The sequence below is a fragment of the Ranitomeya variabilis genome, chromosome 3 (assembly GCF_051348905.1).
Source record: "Ranitomeya variabilis isolate aRanVar5 chromosome 3, aRanVar5.hap1, whole genome shotgun sequence".
Classification (NCBI taxonomy): domain Eukaryota; kingdom Metazoa; phylum Chordata; class Amphibia; order Anura; family Dendrobatidae; genus Ranitomeya; species Ranitomeya variabilis.
This window is the reverse complement of record NC_135234.1, coordinates 470,612,690-470,627,652: the sequence shown is the minus strand read 5'-3', so window position 1 is coordinate 470,627,652 and position 14,963 is coordinate 470,612,690. Positions and strand designations below refer to the sequence as shown.

The 14,963-nt window shown below is 44.6% G+C and overlaps 1 protein-coding gene across 1 annotated transcript in view; it reads right to left on the bottom strand.

The window, feature by feature from the left end:
- Positions 1 to 14,963, bottom strand: part of MRPS9 (mitochondrial ribosomal protein S9) — a 154,960-nt gene that overhangs the window by 47,282 nt on the left and 92,715 nt on the right. The window contains exons 6-7 of the mRNA XM_077296660.1: positions 8,180 to 8,268; positions 5,428 to 5,503 (exon numbers count right to left, since the gene is read on the bottom strand). Coding sequence (XP_077152775.1) covers positions 5,428 to 5,503; positions 8,180 to 8,268 — 165 coding nt within the window. The remainder of the gene's footprint in view (positions 1 to 5,427; positions 5,504 to 8,179; positions 8,269 to 14,963) is intronic.

Below are 14,963 nucleotides of genomic sequence, written 5' to 3'. Positions count from 1 at the left end.
CAAATGAGGTCACAGCTGCCCAAAAAGAATATTTGAATTTTTTCCCCCCCAAATATATATATGAACAACAGTCCATACTAAATAAGGGTACGTGTCATAAATTAAGCATATGTGCACAACAATCTGGGAACGTACGCAAAACTGTTAGTGTTAAATTAGGTAAAGTGTTACTATAAAGAATAAATAGCACATATGACATAGCGAGTACACAAATGTCGAAGAATAGACAGACCATCCCACAGAAAGTAAATAAGGTTATAAACTAGAAACACTCCACAAGGGGATGTTGATAGGCAGTAGTCCAATAAATAATGACATCTTCACAGATCCAATAGACGCGGCAGTAGTCCATATAGTGGAGTCCATCACGGGATCCCAAAAGCGAAAATGTGGCATAGAAGAAGAGGTAATTGAAAAAACCTAGTGAAGAATAAAAACAATTACTAAATAGGTAAAAGAGATGCTATGCACAGATGGCTAGACCACCAGGATCATAAATTACATAACAACCCAACACGAAAAAATTAAAATAAAAACAAGCTGGATTCATAGAAAAGACCTGAAACTGATGGCCTCATTGAGACCTGTGGGTGAAAGTGTATTCAGATTAACCATCCAACGTGTCTCTTTTTGGAGGAGTTTTTTCTTCAAGTTACCACCGCGGATCCCCATATAGACGTGGTCAATACCGCGGAAACTCAGACCCTTAGGGTTGCTATTATGGGCATCAAAGAAATGTCTCGGGATGGATTTTAGTTGGAGCGGCTCAGAACATGTAGCAGAACTTTTAATGTCCCTGATATGCTCCTGCACGCGAACCTTAAATGCCCTCGTCGTCATGCCAATATAAATGCGATCGCAGGGGCATTTAGCGTAGTAGACGATCGCCTCTGTGTTACAAGTAATGTGATGCACGATCTTGTACGTAGTGTCGCCAGAGGAGTTGGTGAATTCTTTAGTTCTCAAAATGTATTTACAGGCAGAACAACTGCCACACGGGAAACAGCCCCAGGGGGGACCCTTGGAACTGACACCAAATTGCCCAAAAGGGGTGCTCCTGGGAGGGACATAGTGGCTCCTACAAAGGGTATCGCGTAACGTGCGTGATCTTCGCCACGTAATTAATGGATATGGAGTTAGTTGTCCTGATAAATCCCTATCCGTCAGGAGGACCGACCAATGTTTCCTAAAAATTTCACTGATTTTTGACCAGTTCGAATTAAATTGGCAGGGCTCCTCGTCGCAGTTGGACACTTTTCTGAGCCATCTCAATACCAATGCCTTCAATATCAGGCTGACCTGGAGGTATAGCCAAACATCCATTGATTTTTTGGATTTGGCGATTTCCAGGCAATCTGATGGTTCAGTAGCCACTGATGTCTTCCGCAAGAGCACGGCCACCAATGCTCTCCTGCATTTTTCCTCATCCCACCCGCCCAAACTTAAAAGTTCCATACCCATTGGTCAGTTCCTGCGTGCCCGCAGAATCTGCTCCAGTGAGGGTGCTTTTGTTAGACAGGCGGGGGAACTGACACGTCGGTTCAGGGACAGGGGTTACAGACGAAGTGATATCCAGCGAGGGTATTCGCGTGCCCTCCATTCAGATAGATCCTCGCTCTTGGTTGGACAATCCAGGAGGTCGTTGGATAATAACGCCTCAGCACCACGGTTCATTACCCAATTTAATTCGAACTGGTCAAAAATCAGTGAAATTTTTAGGAAACATTGGTCGGTCCTCCTGACGGATAGGGATTTATCAGGACAACTAACTCCATATCCATTAATTACGTGGCGAAGATCACGCACGTTACGCGATACCCTTTGTAGGAGCCACTATGTCCCTCCCAGGAGCACCCCTTTTGGGCAATTTGGTGTCAGTTCCAAGGGTCCCCCCTGGGGCTGTTTCCCGTGTGGCAGTTGTTCTGCCTGTAAATACATTTTGAGAACTAAAGAATTCACCAACTCCTCTGGCGACACTACGTACAAGATCGTGCATCACATTACTTGTAACACAGAGGCGATCGTCTACTACGCTAAATGCCCCTGCGATCGCATTTATATTGGCATGACGACGAGGGCATTTAAGGTTCGCGTGCAGGAGCATATCAGGGACATTAAAAGTTCTGCTACATGTTCTGAGCCGCTCCAACTAAAATCCATCCCGAGACATTTCTTTGATGCCCATAATAGCAACCCTAAGGGTCTGAGTTTCCGCGGTATTGACCACGTCTATATGGGGATCCGCGGTGGTAACTTGAAGAAAAAACTCCTCCAAAAAGAGACACGTTGGATGGTTAATCTGAATACACTTTCACCCACAGGTCTCAATGAGGCCATCAGTTTCAGGTCTTTTCTATGAATCCAGCTTGTTTTTATTTTAATTTTTTCGTGTTGGGTTGTTATGTAATTTATGATCCTGGTGGTCTAGCCATCTGTGCATAGCATCTCTTTTACCTATTTAGTAATTGTTTTTATTCTTCACTAGGTTTTTTCAATTACCTCTTCTTCTATGCCACATTTTCGCTTTTGGGATCCCGTGATGGACTCCACTATATGGACTACTGCCGCGTCTATTGGATCTGTGAAGATGTCATTATTTATTGGACTACTGCCTATCAACATCCCCTTGTGGAGTGTTTCTAGTTTATAACCTTATTTACTTTCTGTGGGATGGTCTGTCTATTCTTCGACATTTGTGTACTCGCTATGTCATATGTGCTATTTATTCTTTATAGTAACACTTTACCTAATTTAACACTAACAGTTTTGCGTACGTTCCCAGATTGTTGTGCACATATGCTTAATTTATGACACGTACCCTTATTTAGTATGGACTGTTGTTCATATATATATTTGGGGGGGAAAAAATTCAAATATTCTTTTTGGGCAGCTGTGACCTCATTTGGGCGGCCATCAATTATAGTATTTGGGTGTATATTCACACCTTTGTATGCCTTCCCCTTTTTTTGTTATATACTGTCCTAATTTACCATATGTGTCTTGGGTAGCTGTAAATTCATATATGGGCGGCTACTAATTGCATTTTAGGTGCACAAGTATACTTTTGTATGCTCCCTGTTTTGTCATATGCTGTTCCAATAGATTCAGCTGTTTTTACTTTGCTTCCCACTGAATCCATAGCATTCTAATTACCTTTTAATGCACCTTATTGAATAGTCCCCTATTTGGGAATAATATGTTGGTCCGTCCCGCAGCATCCCATGATTTGACACCATTGGCCAGTGCAGTTCTATTCCTCCATCGCGGCGGCCGTCCTTTCGGTGGTTGCCCTGTGTGGGTGTAGGTGTCTGCCCGTTCGAGTTGGGTGTTTGCGGCGTTGCCGGGGAGACGGGCGGATATGACGTCCGCCCGAAGCTCCGTGCCGCGCACGCGCACGCACCGTTCGGGGATTTCCTCACCACCACGGGCACATGCCATTTATTCTGCGCATGGGTCCCATTTCTACCTACCATTATCCATTTTCAGGCTTGTGCGCACTCCACGCATGCGCTGTGGTGCGCCCGGCCTGCCGGATGTTTGCGGCGTTGCCGCGGAGATGGGCGGTGATGACGTACAGTCCTCCCGCCCATACCCCGTGGTGCGCCGCTGCATCCGGTGGCCGGGCGTTCCCGCATCATGATGGATGTGCGCCGATTGGCCATTACATTCATACCTACTCATATATATTGTTCAACCCTTCCAACACTTAGCCACGCCTCCTGACGAAGCCTGCTCGGCGAAACGTACGTCGAGGCCCTCTCCTGTCTGCACTACACCACGCCGGAGCCCGGTGCCCGCCATGTCCCAAGGTAAAATATTGGCTATCCGTCCAGTATATGTACACTATGCCTAGGAATGGTGGTTAGGCGCCGGTTACACTTGCCCTATCCTGAATTTGCATAGGCTTTAATGGCACTTGATTGCTGGAGCTATCCCTTGGATTCATTTGCCATTGCAGCATTTATCTTAGCTTTTTGGAAATGCTCTTCAGCGGTAATTGACATCATTATTATTGTTTTTTTCTGGGCATAATTCTTTTATGCTCAGTTTGTTAATTCAGCATCTATTTTGATCGTTATTTTTGGGCGTTTTTCCGGCAGTAGTGAGTTCAGGTCATCTGGATTTGTTGTGTCCTTTCCCAGCCACCTATAACATCTTGCTGGCTGTGGGTATTCATTGGCATGCTTTCTCTCCCCTTCCACTGTTTTTGTCTATGTTTAATTATTTGTGTATTTGTTACTTAAATAAAAATTTATTTCAGTTTTTGTACCTCTTTTTGCTTGGTTGCTTTTTTGCTATTCATTAGTGTTATTTCCACCTTGTAACCCAGCATATCGTTTATAGGTTTATATAAGTTCCATCCCCACTTACTGATAAAGCTTGCACTGTAGGCAGGACCAGGAAGTGTGAGTGAAATGCAAGATGTGGGCACTAGGACCCAGCGTGCATGAGCCAATCCCAGCGTGCACAGAGTGAAGAAAACTGCAGCCAGGAAAAGCTTCATGATCAGGTCAGACGGGCGAAACCATTCACTGCAGGGGGGAGACTGCAGCCGCCACTGTGCTAGCAGCGTGCAGAGTCTCCATCAGACGGGAGCAGACATTATACTGCTCTGCTCCTATGCGGTGTTCTGCCTACTCACAGTAGTGTCCCTGGCTCCTGGTGGGCCCCTTCATGTGACAGGGCCCGGGGCGATGGCTCCCTCTGCCCCCCCCAGTAGCTACGCTACTGGTAGAAGTATTTAAAACAAGAAAATGATAAGGGTGCCCATACTTATGCACCTGTCAAATTTTGTTTGAATGCAGATTGCACATTTTCTGTTAGTACAATAAACCTCATTTCAAGGCAGAAACATTACTGTGTCCAACAGTTATTAGATATATGAAACTGAAATAGCTGGTGCAAAAAAAAACAATTTTTATAAAACATTAAGCTTAAGATTAATAGGGGTGCCCAAACTTTTTCATATAACTGTATGTTGCTTACCTCATGTGCAGGCCAAAACAGTAGCTTATCCATAACCATGGATACCTTAGCTACTGCAATGCCCTGCACAATGAGTAAGTGACAGCGAATCAGAAGAACTATACTACATTTTTATTAAGAGGTATTTGCTAATATTAATATTATTACTTCTGCTACATATTGGGTTAGGATTTTAGAGATGGGAATACCCATTTAAACCTATATGTAACGTTTAGGAAGCAGCATGAATGAGAAAAAGTAATTGTGATATGCTGCAAACTGCTCTGGAAAGTTTTCTGGTCATTCCCCAACACTTCCATGCCCTTGGCTCTCTGCAAGAAGTGCTCCACAACCCCTTCTTCACCGATCTCGAGTGAAGGCCGGAGCGTGCATACTGGGAGCCCACTCCAGATGACGCACAAAAGACAGACATTATTTTACTTGCTGTGAAGCATTACTTACGTCTTCGTCATTCAGTTTTTCTACTAGCAGGTTCTCCAATTCTTCCTTAATCAACCATCTTCTGCCAGCGAGGTCTCTGCTCAGAACAAACACACGGCATTACGCGTTTGCTAATTATTCAGGTAATTAGAGACGCATCACCTGACATCACTAATACTGGCACCCGTGGCATGATGATCAACCAAAACACTGCAGAAAATCACATTTTCTACTGCTGCCTATAAATAGCACCTTTCTATGAGAACGCCAGCTCTGCTTCAGTGATGTCAGGAACATGGAGAGGCGGCAGTGCGCTAAAAGATGGATATTTAGCAAGAAAGGTGTAAATTAATATTTTACATCTTTTAAACATGTTACTTAATGAAGACCATATTAATTTCAAGTGAAATTTAAGGATTATATAAAACAATTCTAAAGCTTCTTGCAGATATACTGGGGCACATGTCTCCGGTACCTTACCACTGCATCTGCCCCTGGTAAATGGAGGTTCGCCTTTACACATCTTCATACGGAGACAGATCAGAAAATGTCCTCAGGATGACATGTGCACAGGGACCAGAAGGCTGTGCTGACACTCTGCACACTCTTTAGGCCTGGTCATGCCCACGTTTTGTCTCAGAAGTCCCGGACTACAGCTAAAGATCAGGACATCTTAGACAAAACGTAAGGCATCGCTTTGCCCCTTCATTCATGGCATCTTCTAACATATTTAGTGACAGTATTCGTGCAAGTGTGAAGGTGACCCGTCCCTTTAAAATAAGTTCTCTATTTGCAAGCAAAGTTATAACTTTTTATTAAAACCTTGACTGTACTGTTTTGTGGGAGAGATTTATGAAAGTAGTGTAAAAAGAGGAGGAAAATTCCTAGAGGCCTAACCTCCACAGCTCATGGGTTTGCTACAATGTATCCAATCCAGGCAATGAGCTAAAGCAATGGCATAGCATACAATATCTCGTGTCCTGAAGATCTGCTACAATGCAGCAGTAGAAATCACATGTATCAGCCTGGAGTTCAGCCTGCTCAGGTCACAGAGAATGGCTAAGCAAGGATACAGTCATAGCAAACCTTAAGGTCCGACAGTAAAGCACATCTTTAAAATAAGGCGGAATCTGCACATATTGAGAGAATTGAACACATACTGTATTTCATCCAAAAAATATTTACATGTTTTTCTGGCTACTGAAAAACCCTTTGAAGGCACCTTCTCACCCTTGATAGCCTCATACAAGGAGAACTGAAGTATAGGTACCCCTATCTGCCGCCACATATAACTGATCATGCAGACATTAATGATTTTTCTCGTACGCAAAAAGTCAGTCTGAGTTTCATCAGTACTTTTGACCAGTTTTGTCAGGGAGTCAGTTTTTACCATCAGTTTGGTCAAAGTTTCATTAGTTTTTCTAACATAAAAGTTAAAAAAATTGATTGGAGGTCTGTCAAGCTTTCCCTACCAAACAGTCAGTGAAAAAGGACAGAACATGAATGGCATCCCAGTGTTATATAATTTTGTCACAGACCCATAGACTTGCATTGGGGAGAAAGATCTGAGACTTGGATCAAAATTGGGCATGTATCCATGATTTTGTGCGGACCACTGAGTACCTGAAATACACAGACATGTGGAAAGCCCCCTAGACTACAATGGGTATGAGTTCTATCTGTGAAAGACATGAATAGAATTCTTGCATAAAAAAAATGATGCCTGAATGAGGCCTTACTCCCACATTCATTAAAGGGAATCTTTCAGCAGGTTTTGCCTATGTAATCTGAGGGCAGCATGAGGAAGGTGATAAGACACAGATTTCCGAGATGTGTCACTTGTTAGGCTGTGTGCTGCTGTTTTAGCACAAAGAGTGTTTTATCAGCAGGAGAGGATTATTGCCTAGACTACAGCTCACATGCCTGCTAGAGCAATCGCGCCCCCAACACTGATTAGCAGCTCACTGTCAATAGACAATGAACACAAAAGCTGTGGTGTGGGCAGGGTTAGCTTTCTCAGCTCTGCTACATGCAACATTCTAAGAACTGGATTTTTAGCACAACTGCTGCACCCAGTAAACTGAGTGATACATCACTAGAATCAGGGTCTCTCTTCCTACATAATGCTGCTTTCAGATGAGGTAGGGAAAACCTGATGATAGATTCCCTTTAATAGAAAAGGGTAGTGCAGATGTGGCGCTTTCTCTCCACTGAAGCATAAGGAGAATGTGGCGGCTAGGAATTCGCGAATAGGCATCATCTGAGAATATGGCATCAATGTCAGAGATAAAAATACTACTGTATTTCTGCATGCCAGAAAAATGCAGATTACTAACAAGACTGCGTAATTATAAAGATAAAATGATGATCTGCTTCTCTGTTATTGCACAAAATATATTATTTTCTGAGTCTCCTTGTGCCAGATCACACACATACACGAACACATACAGGTGACAGTGCATGGCTGCCTGCTCCCTGCTACTGCATTATGAAAGAACAGTGGAATGGTCGTCGGCTCTCTGCATAGATTACACTATGACACCACCTTACTATACTATCCATCCATTACAATGGATTTCTGGAGCATGTCGGGAGGTACCGAGGCAGAACTCCTGGCACTGCAGTAACAGCTCTGTACCAAAAACCATGGTGCTATGTAACCACAACACAAAGGTGAGCAGGGGAACTCCAGCTCCAGTTGTGGCGGTACATGAAGAGTTAATAATTGCTTCAGGGTAATAAGAAATTATGTTTTAATCTTATAAAAACCTACATCACTGGTTTTTCATTTTCCGCACTTAAACCTTTTCTTTTAACGTCTTCTCCATATGTTCGAATTGACAGAAACTTCGTATGTGCATCCTAAAAGGCAATAAACACACAGAATTAGAGCCTTGGAAAAGTGCAATCCCATATTTCCCACAGCACACTAACTAACTAGGTATCTGGGATGCTACATTTCTTTTCCAATATTTGTATTTGTTTTTAACAAGGGTAAAGAGTGAGGGAGGGCGGGTAATAATGGAGGGGAGGGGAAGGAAATGTGGAATGGGCCAAGGGGAAACTGGATAGGCGAGGAAAGCAAACATAACATTACAAACTGGCAATAATTTGGCCTGAATAAAGCAAGGGACACAGCCCTTGAAAAACAACATTATGTTCAACAACTATAGTATACAAATCAGAAACAAACAGTGCAATAATAAGACATCTATGACCTTGATAAAAAGGGGATGCTACATTTCATCCATAATGTGAAAGAGCAATGAGACAAATAAACCAAACTGTATTCATATAGATATTAGGTAGTAAAGCTTTCATTCACTTGACTACGGGAGCGTTCCATGTAAATGACTCGTGCTGTAAGAACTTCTAGCAAAATAGGGATTTAAAAGGTATAATAAATCTTTTATTATTATAATTATTATACCCTTAGCCTGGGACAACTCAAAGTCCCATGGCTTCCAGTACCACCTATACGCGGACGACACTCAGATCTACCTCTCTGGCCCAGATGTCACCTCTCTGCTGTCCAGAATCCAGGAGTCTCTATCAGCCATATCCTCCTCCTTCACCTCTCGCTTCCTCAAACTCAATGTAGACAAAACCGAACTCATCATCTTTCCTCCACCTCGCTTATCCCCCCTACCTGATCTATCTATTATGGTAAACTGCATCACGCTTTCCAAGAAATCCCATGTTCACTATGCGTGCACCGATACCTGCGGATCACCCGTGGAGACAGACATGAGTCGCGTCTCTCCAGACCGCAGCATGTCTATTTCTCTTGCAGCGACGAGAAATTTTACCAATGCAATGTATTGCACGCTGTGACTCCGCATGGTTCAGTGATCACATGTGGACTCACCTGCGCTCACTAGAAGCCATCGCTTTCGACACAGTGGATGTGTGCTGCATTCAAAGTGCTGCTACCTCCAGATCGCGAGCGCCTTGTTTTACATTTTTAGTGCAGCACCCAGATTGGTTCCTTATGACAATGTTGCTGTTGGCCCAAAAAAGGTTGTGCAACCCTTCTCTAAAGTACAGATCCTGCTTGTGACACGCACTGTTTTCACACTGTGTTCAGGCAGTCTCTGCCTCCAGTATACACACTCGTAAATGATGTATGACAGACGACAGAACACGGTCACTCTGTCAGCACCATTATAGTTTATGGCCCAATCGCTGCGTACGCCCAAATCCCGTTTTGTGGGCGGTTCGGATGTAAACCCAAACAGGGCCATACGCATGCCTGAATGCAGTGTGAAAGCACCCCGAGACCGCAGTGTGGCCGGTTACTTAAGCAATGAGTTTTACAAGCTAAAATTTAAAATCCCTCCATTCTTACGGAAAGAAAGGCTTTTTGAAAGGAATCTGTCAGCAGGTTTTTGGTATGTAATCTGAGAACAACATGATGTAGCGGAAGAGAGTGATTCTAGCGATATGTCACTTACTGGACTGGTTTTTACTGTTTCAATGCAATCAGTGTTTTATCAGCAGGAGATTATCACTAAAGGACAAGATGCCACAATTTCAGGTTAAACCACTCTCCCATCACTGATGAGCAGCTCTGTCACCATACAATGTACACAGAAGGCTGTGGTGGGGCAAAGTTATGCACAGCTCAACAACTGGGCTCTGCTACATCTGCAGCAGAAAAAACTAATGAAAAACAGAAGAATTATCTGGATAGAAAGACAAAATGAGCAATAGTAAGTACACGATAGAACATGATGACTGAAATACATTAAGAGGATACAAATTTTCATGGGATTGCTTCTTTAAAAAACAAAAAAGATCCAACTCAATATATTTATAGACCAAGTAGAATATTTTTACTGAAGTGAAAGCGAGAAGCATCTGCGACTGCAGGTATTGACCGCGCCGTGCTCTGTAAAGGGCAGGCAGGTTTACACATGGTTATCCATCCTAGTTATTCTCTAATGACCAGAAATGGGATTTAAACTGTATGTAAATGAAAACTAATAGCAGTGATATTTCCCGGATTTAGGACTCACGATTCAGCCGAACCCTCCACTGAGCAGAGGACAGACGAGAGCAATGAGGCTGTCACCACCCGACCCACCAGCTGCGGCACGGAGCAAGCACGAGCCTATAAGACCACATTACCTAGAACGCCGGCTGCCATTTATAAGCGCTGCCAGTTCCCAGCTGCATTACTACTGGTTCCAGCCTAAACTCCCACAGTCACTGGAGCATAAAAGACATATTGTAAAACACCACGGAATAAACGGTTACATGTCTTTATAAAGGCAAGGGTGAGCAGAAAGGTCTCCACAAATGGACAATGCTGGGAGGCTGGCAAGACTTACTAAATGACTTTTTGGCAAATCCTAGCATCACATGGCACACTCCGCAGCTTTCTGGGGCACTACTCTGTCACTACTTACAGTATAGATTAGAACATTGGGGGACAAATATAAAGCATATTTTACTTTCCCCCTTCATTTCTCATATAAAGAAATGCTATGATCTCAATACATAAATCACTGATTCAAATATATTTAAGGAATACCTGTTATTTCACAGAAAACCTGCAGAAAAACACTTAGGGTTTGTGCACACGTTGCGGATTTCCTGCAAATCTGCAGGTTTTTTTTTTCCCACGCAGAAACTCTGCAGATCCGCAAGTGATTTACAGTACACTGTAAATCAATGGCAAAAAAAATGTTGTGCTAACGGTGCGGAAAATTCTGCACGGAAAACGCAGCAGATTCAAAAAAGGACCATGTCAATTCTTTTTGCAGATCTGCTGCGTTTCTGCACCCATTCCACTATAGAAATCCACACAAAAATCTGCAACGTGTGCACATACCAAAAAAAGGCGCGGATTGTGACCTGCGTTTTCTGCCAAGAAATTCAGAATCTGCACAGAAAATTCCACAGTCAAATCTGCAACGTGTGCATATAGCCTCAGGGTATGTTCACACTGGGCATTTTTTGCTACTTTTTTATGCTAATTTTCTGCTGCTTTTTACAGTACCAGCAAAGCCCATGAGATTTCAGAAATCTCATGCACATAATGATTTTTTGTCATCAGTATTTTGTGCTTTGCATGGTTTTTTTGGACATTGAGAATGTCACTTCATCCAGCGTTTTTCACCCATTGACTTGAATGGGTGGTGAAAAAACGCAGGTATCATCGGGTATCATTTTTTTTGCCGCGTATTTGCTGCAGAAAAGCCAAGGACAGCAGGATGTGACCATGCTTGTCACTTGTGATTGGCGGTAAAATCATAACCGCCGGTCAGACAGCCGCGGTTCCCACACTGTCAAAAGGCAGCATGAGCCAACAGCTGGGATCAGAGGTATAAAGCTTACCTCCGATAACTGGTGACAGCTGATGGAACTACTGCTCACCGGGAGAATTTCACAGCTCCTGTTGAACTCGCCTCTGCACCGTGAGATTTCTCATGGTGCTAGCGGGGATCTCACCAAGGTCACCGCAGTTCAGCCCGATGGGAATGCAGCCTTCGTGACCGGCGGTATCCTTGGTGATGTCACCGCTAGTCACTGATGCTGTATTCTCAGTTCATTCACCAGTGGTTCTCTGCATGGACGGGCGCATCTTGGCACCGTACAGGTTGAAAACGGTTTATGCCCCAGACATGGATTACAGCGTGGGACAGAAGGACGGTCAGGTTAGGAATATTGTTATTTTTTTAATTTTAAATTCTCTTGCAGGGGACAGTGGCATCACTGGAATGGGCGATGCTGTAAGTATGGTATAATTAAGATTTATTAAATGAGTATGTGTCATTCTTTCAAATAAAGGACTTCATTCTAGGTGTGTGTGTCTTTAAACAATATGACTATGGGTTAGTAACTAACCTCTGGGCTTGATGTCACCTGACAATACAAAAGGTGACATCACCCCCCCCCCTCCAACTATCATCCCACTTGACCCACTTATAGATGCGCCTTTTCCGGAGCGGCTGAGAGCTGATGTTTTTAGCCTGGGGGGGCAATATCCATGGCCCCTTCCTAGGCTATTAATATCAGCCCACAGCTGTCTGCATAGCCTTTCCTGGTTATTATGTGCAATTGCACATTTGTTTATTGGGCTAAAGCTGACCTGCCATTATGATTTCCCAGGTCATTTCCAGTTCACAGATACCAAACAAGTATAGGTTCTATTTTATTAAAGTGGTGATAAAAAAAACAAAGTTTCCCAATACTTGTAGCTGACATGTGCCAGGAAACATATGGGCTCAGCAACGGAGCTGGCATGAAGTGGGCTATACGACCTATGACATATCTATACGTCATAGGTCTTGAAGGGGTTAATATACTGGAATCATCATATTATATGGCCCTGTATACTAACAATTGCTCTGTTTTCCATTACATCTATGAGATCAAATGATTAAAAACTGACTTGCTGAATCCTTCTAAGCTCTATAGAGAAACAGGAGGTCAATTTTCCCTGTATACCTCAATCACAGTTCGCATCTCGGCTTCAGGAAAATGGCCGCCGCGATCTCCATCTGCGCACGCGCGGCATCCCGCGGCCATTTTCCTGAAGCCCCGGGAAGCAGAGCACTCCATCTGCGCACGCGCGGCCTCAGGAAGATGGCCGCCCCCACCGATAACCCTCTGAATAACACAGATCGCACACTTTTTTTGCCGTTGCACAGTGCATTAGGCTGTTGCGCATGCGCAAAACACTACGCCAACGCCAGGAAGATAAGCAATAGGTGGGGGAGAAAGCCATTTCACCACGCCCTTTTGACCAGACCAGCGTGATTGACAGGCGAAAACGGCGACTTTTGTAAGGTATTTCGGCAGCATAGGTGGGGAATCGGGACAAAAAAATACACTATTGTAAAGCACAGCTCAGGCCCTATTTAACGGTATTTTTATCTCAAACTGAAAAAACGGGGTGACAGGTTCCCTTTAAAAGTGTTGTCTCCTGAAATTAAACCTTACATTTAGGGTATGTTTCCACGTTCAGGAAACGCTGCGTGTTTGACGCTGCGCATAGCCACAGCGTCAAACACGCAGCATCCAGATGTTACAGCATAGTGGAGGGGATTTTATGAAATCCCGTCTCCACTATGTGTGGTAACACGCAACCGGCGGCCCTGCGATCACGGACATGCGGCGCGTCTTTTTAGATCGCAGCATGTCCATTTACCTTGTGGTGACGCTGCGCCGCCGCAAGGTAAAACACAGGGCCCTATGTGTGGGGTGCGATGATGCCGGATGTGTGCAATGAACACATCCGGCATCATCCCGTCACCAGAAGGGGGTGGAGCTTTGGACGGAGTGAGTTTGCCGCTCCGTCCAAACCGCCGGCCATCCTGAACGTGGACACGTACCCTTAAAGTAAGAGTTGCATCTGATGCTTCAAGATTTTTCTACTTTTCTTGCGCTGAAATATACAAGAAGTGTATGTATGTACACACACACTAGATGGTGGCCCGATTCTAAAGCATCAGGTATTCTAGAATATGTATGTAGTTTATTTATGAAGATTTTAGAATAATGCAATGAATACACAGGATTCGGCCGGCCGGGCGCAATCAATTAGCGAAGAGTGGTTCAAATCCCGCGGCAATTCGCGGCTGGACTGCGCCAGTCGCTGATTGTTCGCGGCTGTCCGCGACCAATCACTGAAGCCAGGGCCGGCTCCAGGTTTTTGAGGGCCCCGGGCGAAAGAGTCTCACAGCCCACGTAGTATATAGCACAGCCACGCAGTATATAGCACAGCCACGTAGTATATAACACAGCCACGTAGTATATAACAGCCCACGTAGTATATAGCACAGCCACGTAGTATATAACAGCCACGTAGTATATAACACAGCCACGTAGTATATAACAGCCCACGTAGTATATAGCACAGCCACGTAGTATATAGCACAGCCACATAGTATATAACACAGCCCAAGTAGCATATAACACAGCCCAAGTAGCATATAACACAGCCCAAGTAGCATATAACACAGCCCAAGTAGCATATAACACAGCCCACGCAGCATGTAACAGCCCACGCAGCATATAACAGCCCACGCAGCACGTAACAGCCCACGCAGTACGTAACAGCCCACGCAGTACGTAACAGCCCACGCAGTACGTAACAGCCCACGCAGTACGTAACAGCCCACGCAGTACGTAACAGCCCACGCAGTACGTAACAGCCCACGCAGTACGTAACAGCCCACGCAGTACGTAACAGCCCACGCAGTACGTAACAGCCCACGCAGTACGTAACAGCCCACGCAGTACGTAACAGCCCACGCAGTACGTAACAGCCCACGCAGTACGTAACAGCCCACGCAGTACGTAACAGCCCACGCAGTACGTAACAGCCCACGCAGTACGTAACAGCCCACGCAGTACGTAACAGCCCACGCAGTACGTAACAGCCCACGCAGTACGTAACAGCCCACGCAGTACGTAACAGCCCACGCAGTACGTAACAGCCCACGCAGTACGTAACAGCCCACGCAGTACGTAACAGCCCACGCAGCATGCATTCTTGGGACCGGAGCATCGCGAGGAGTGGGAAAGGTTGCCGCGGACGCCGGAAG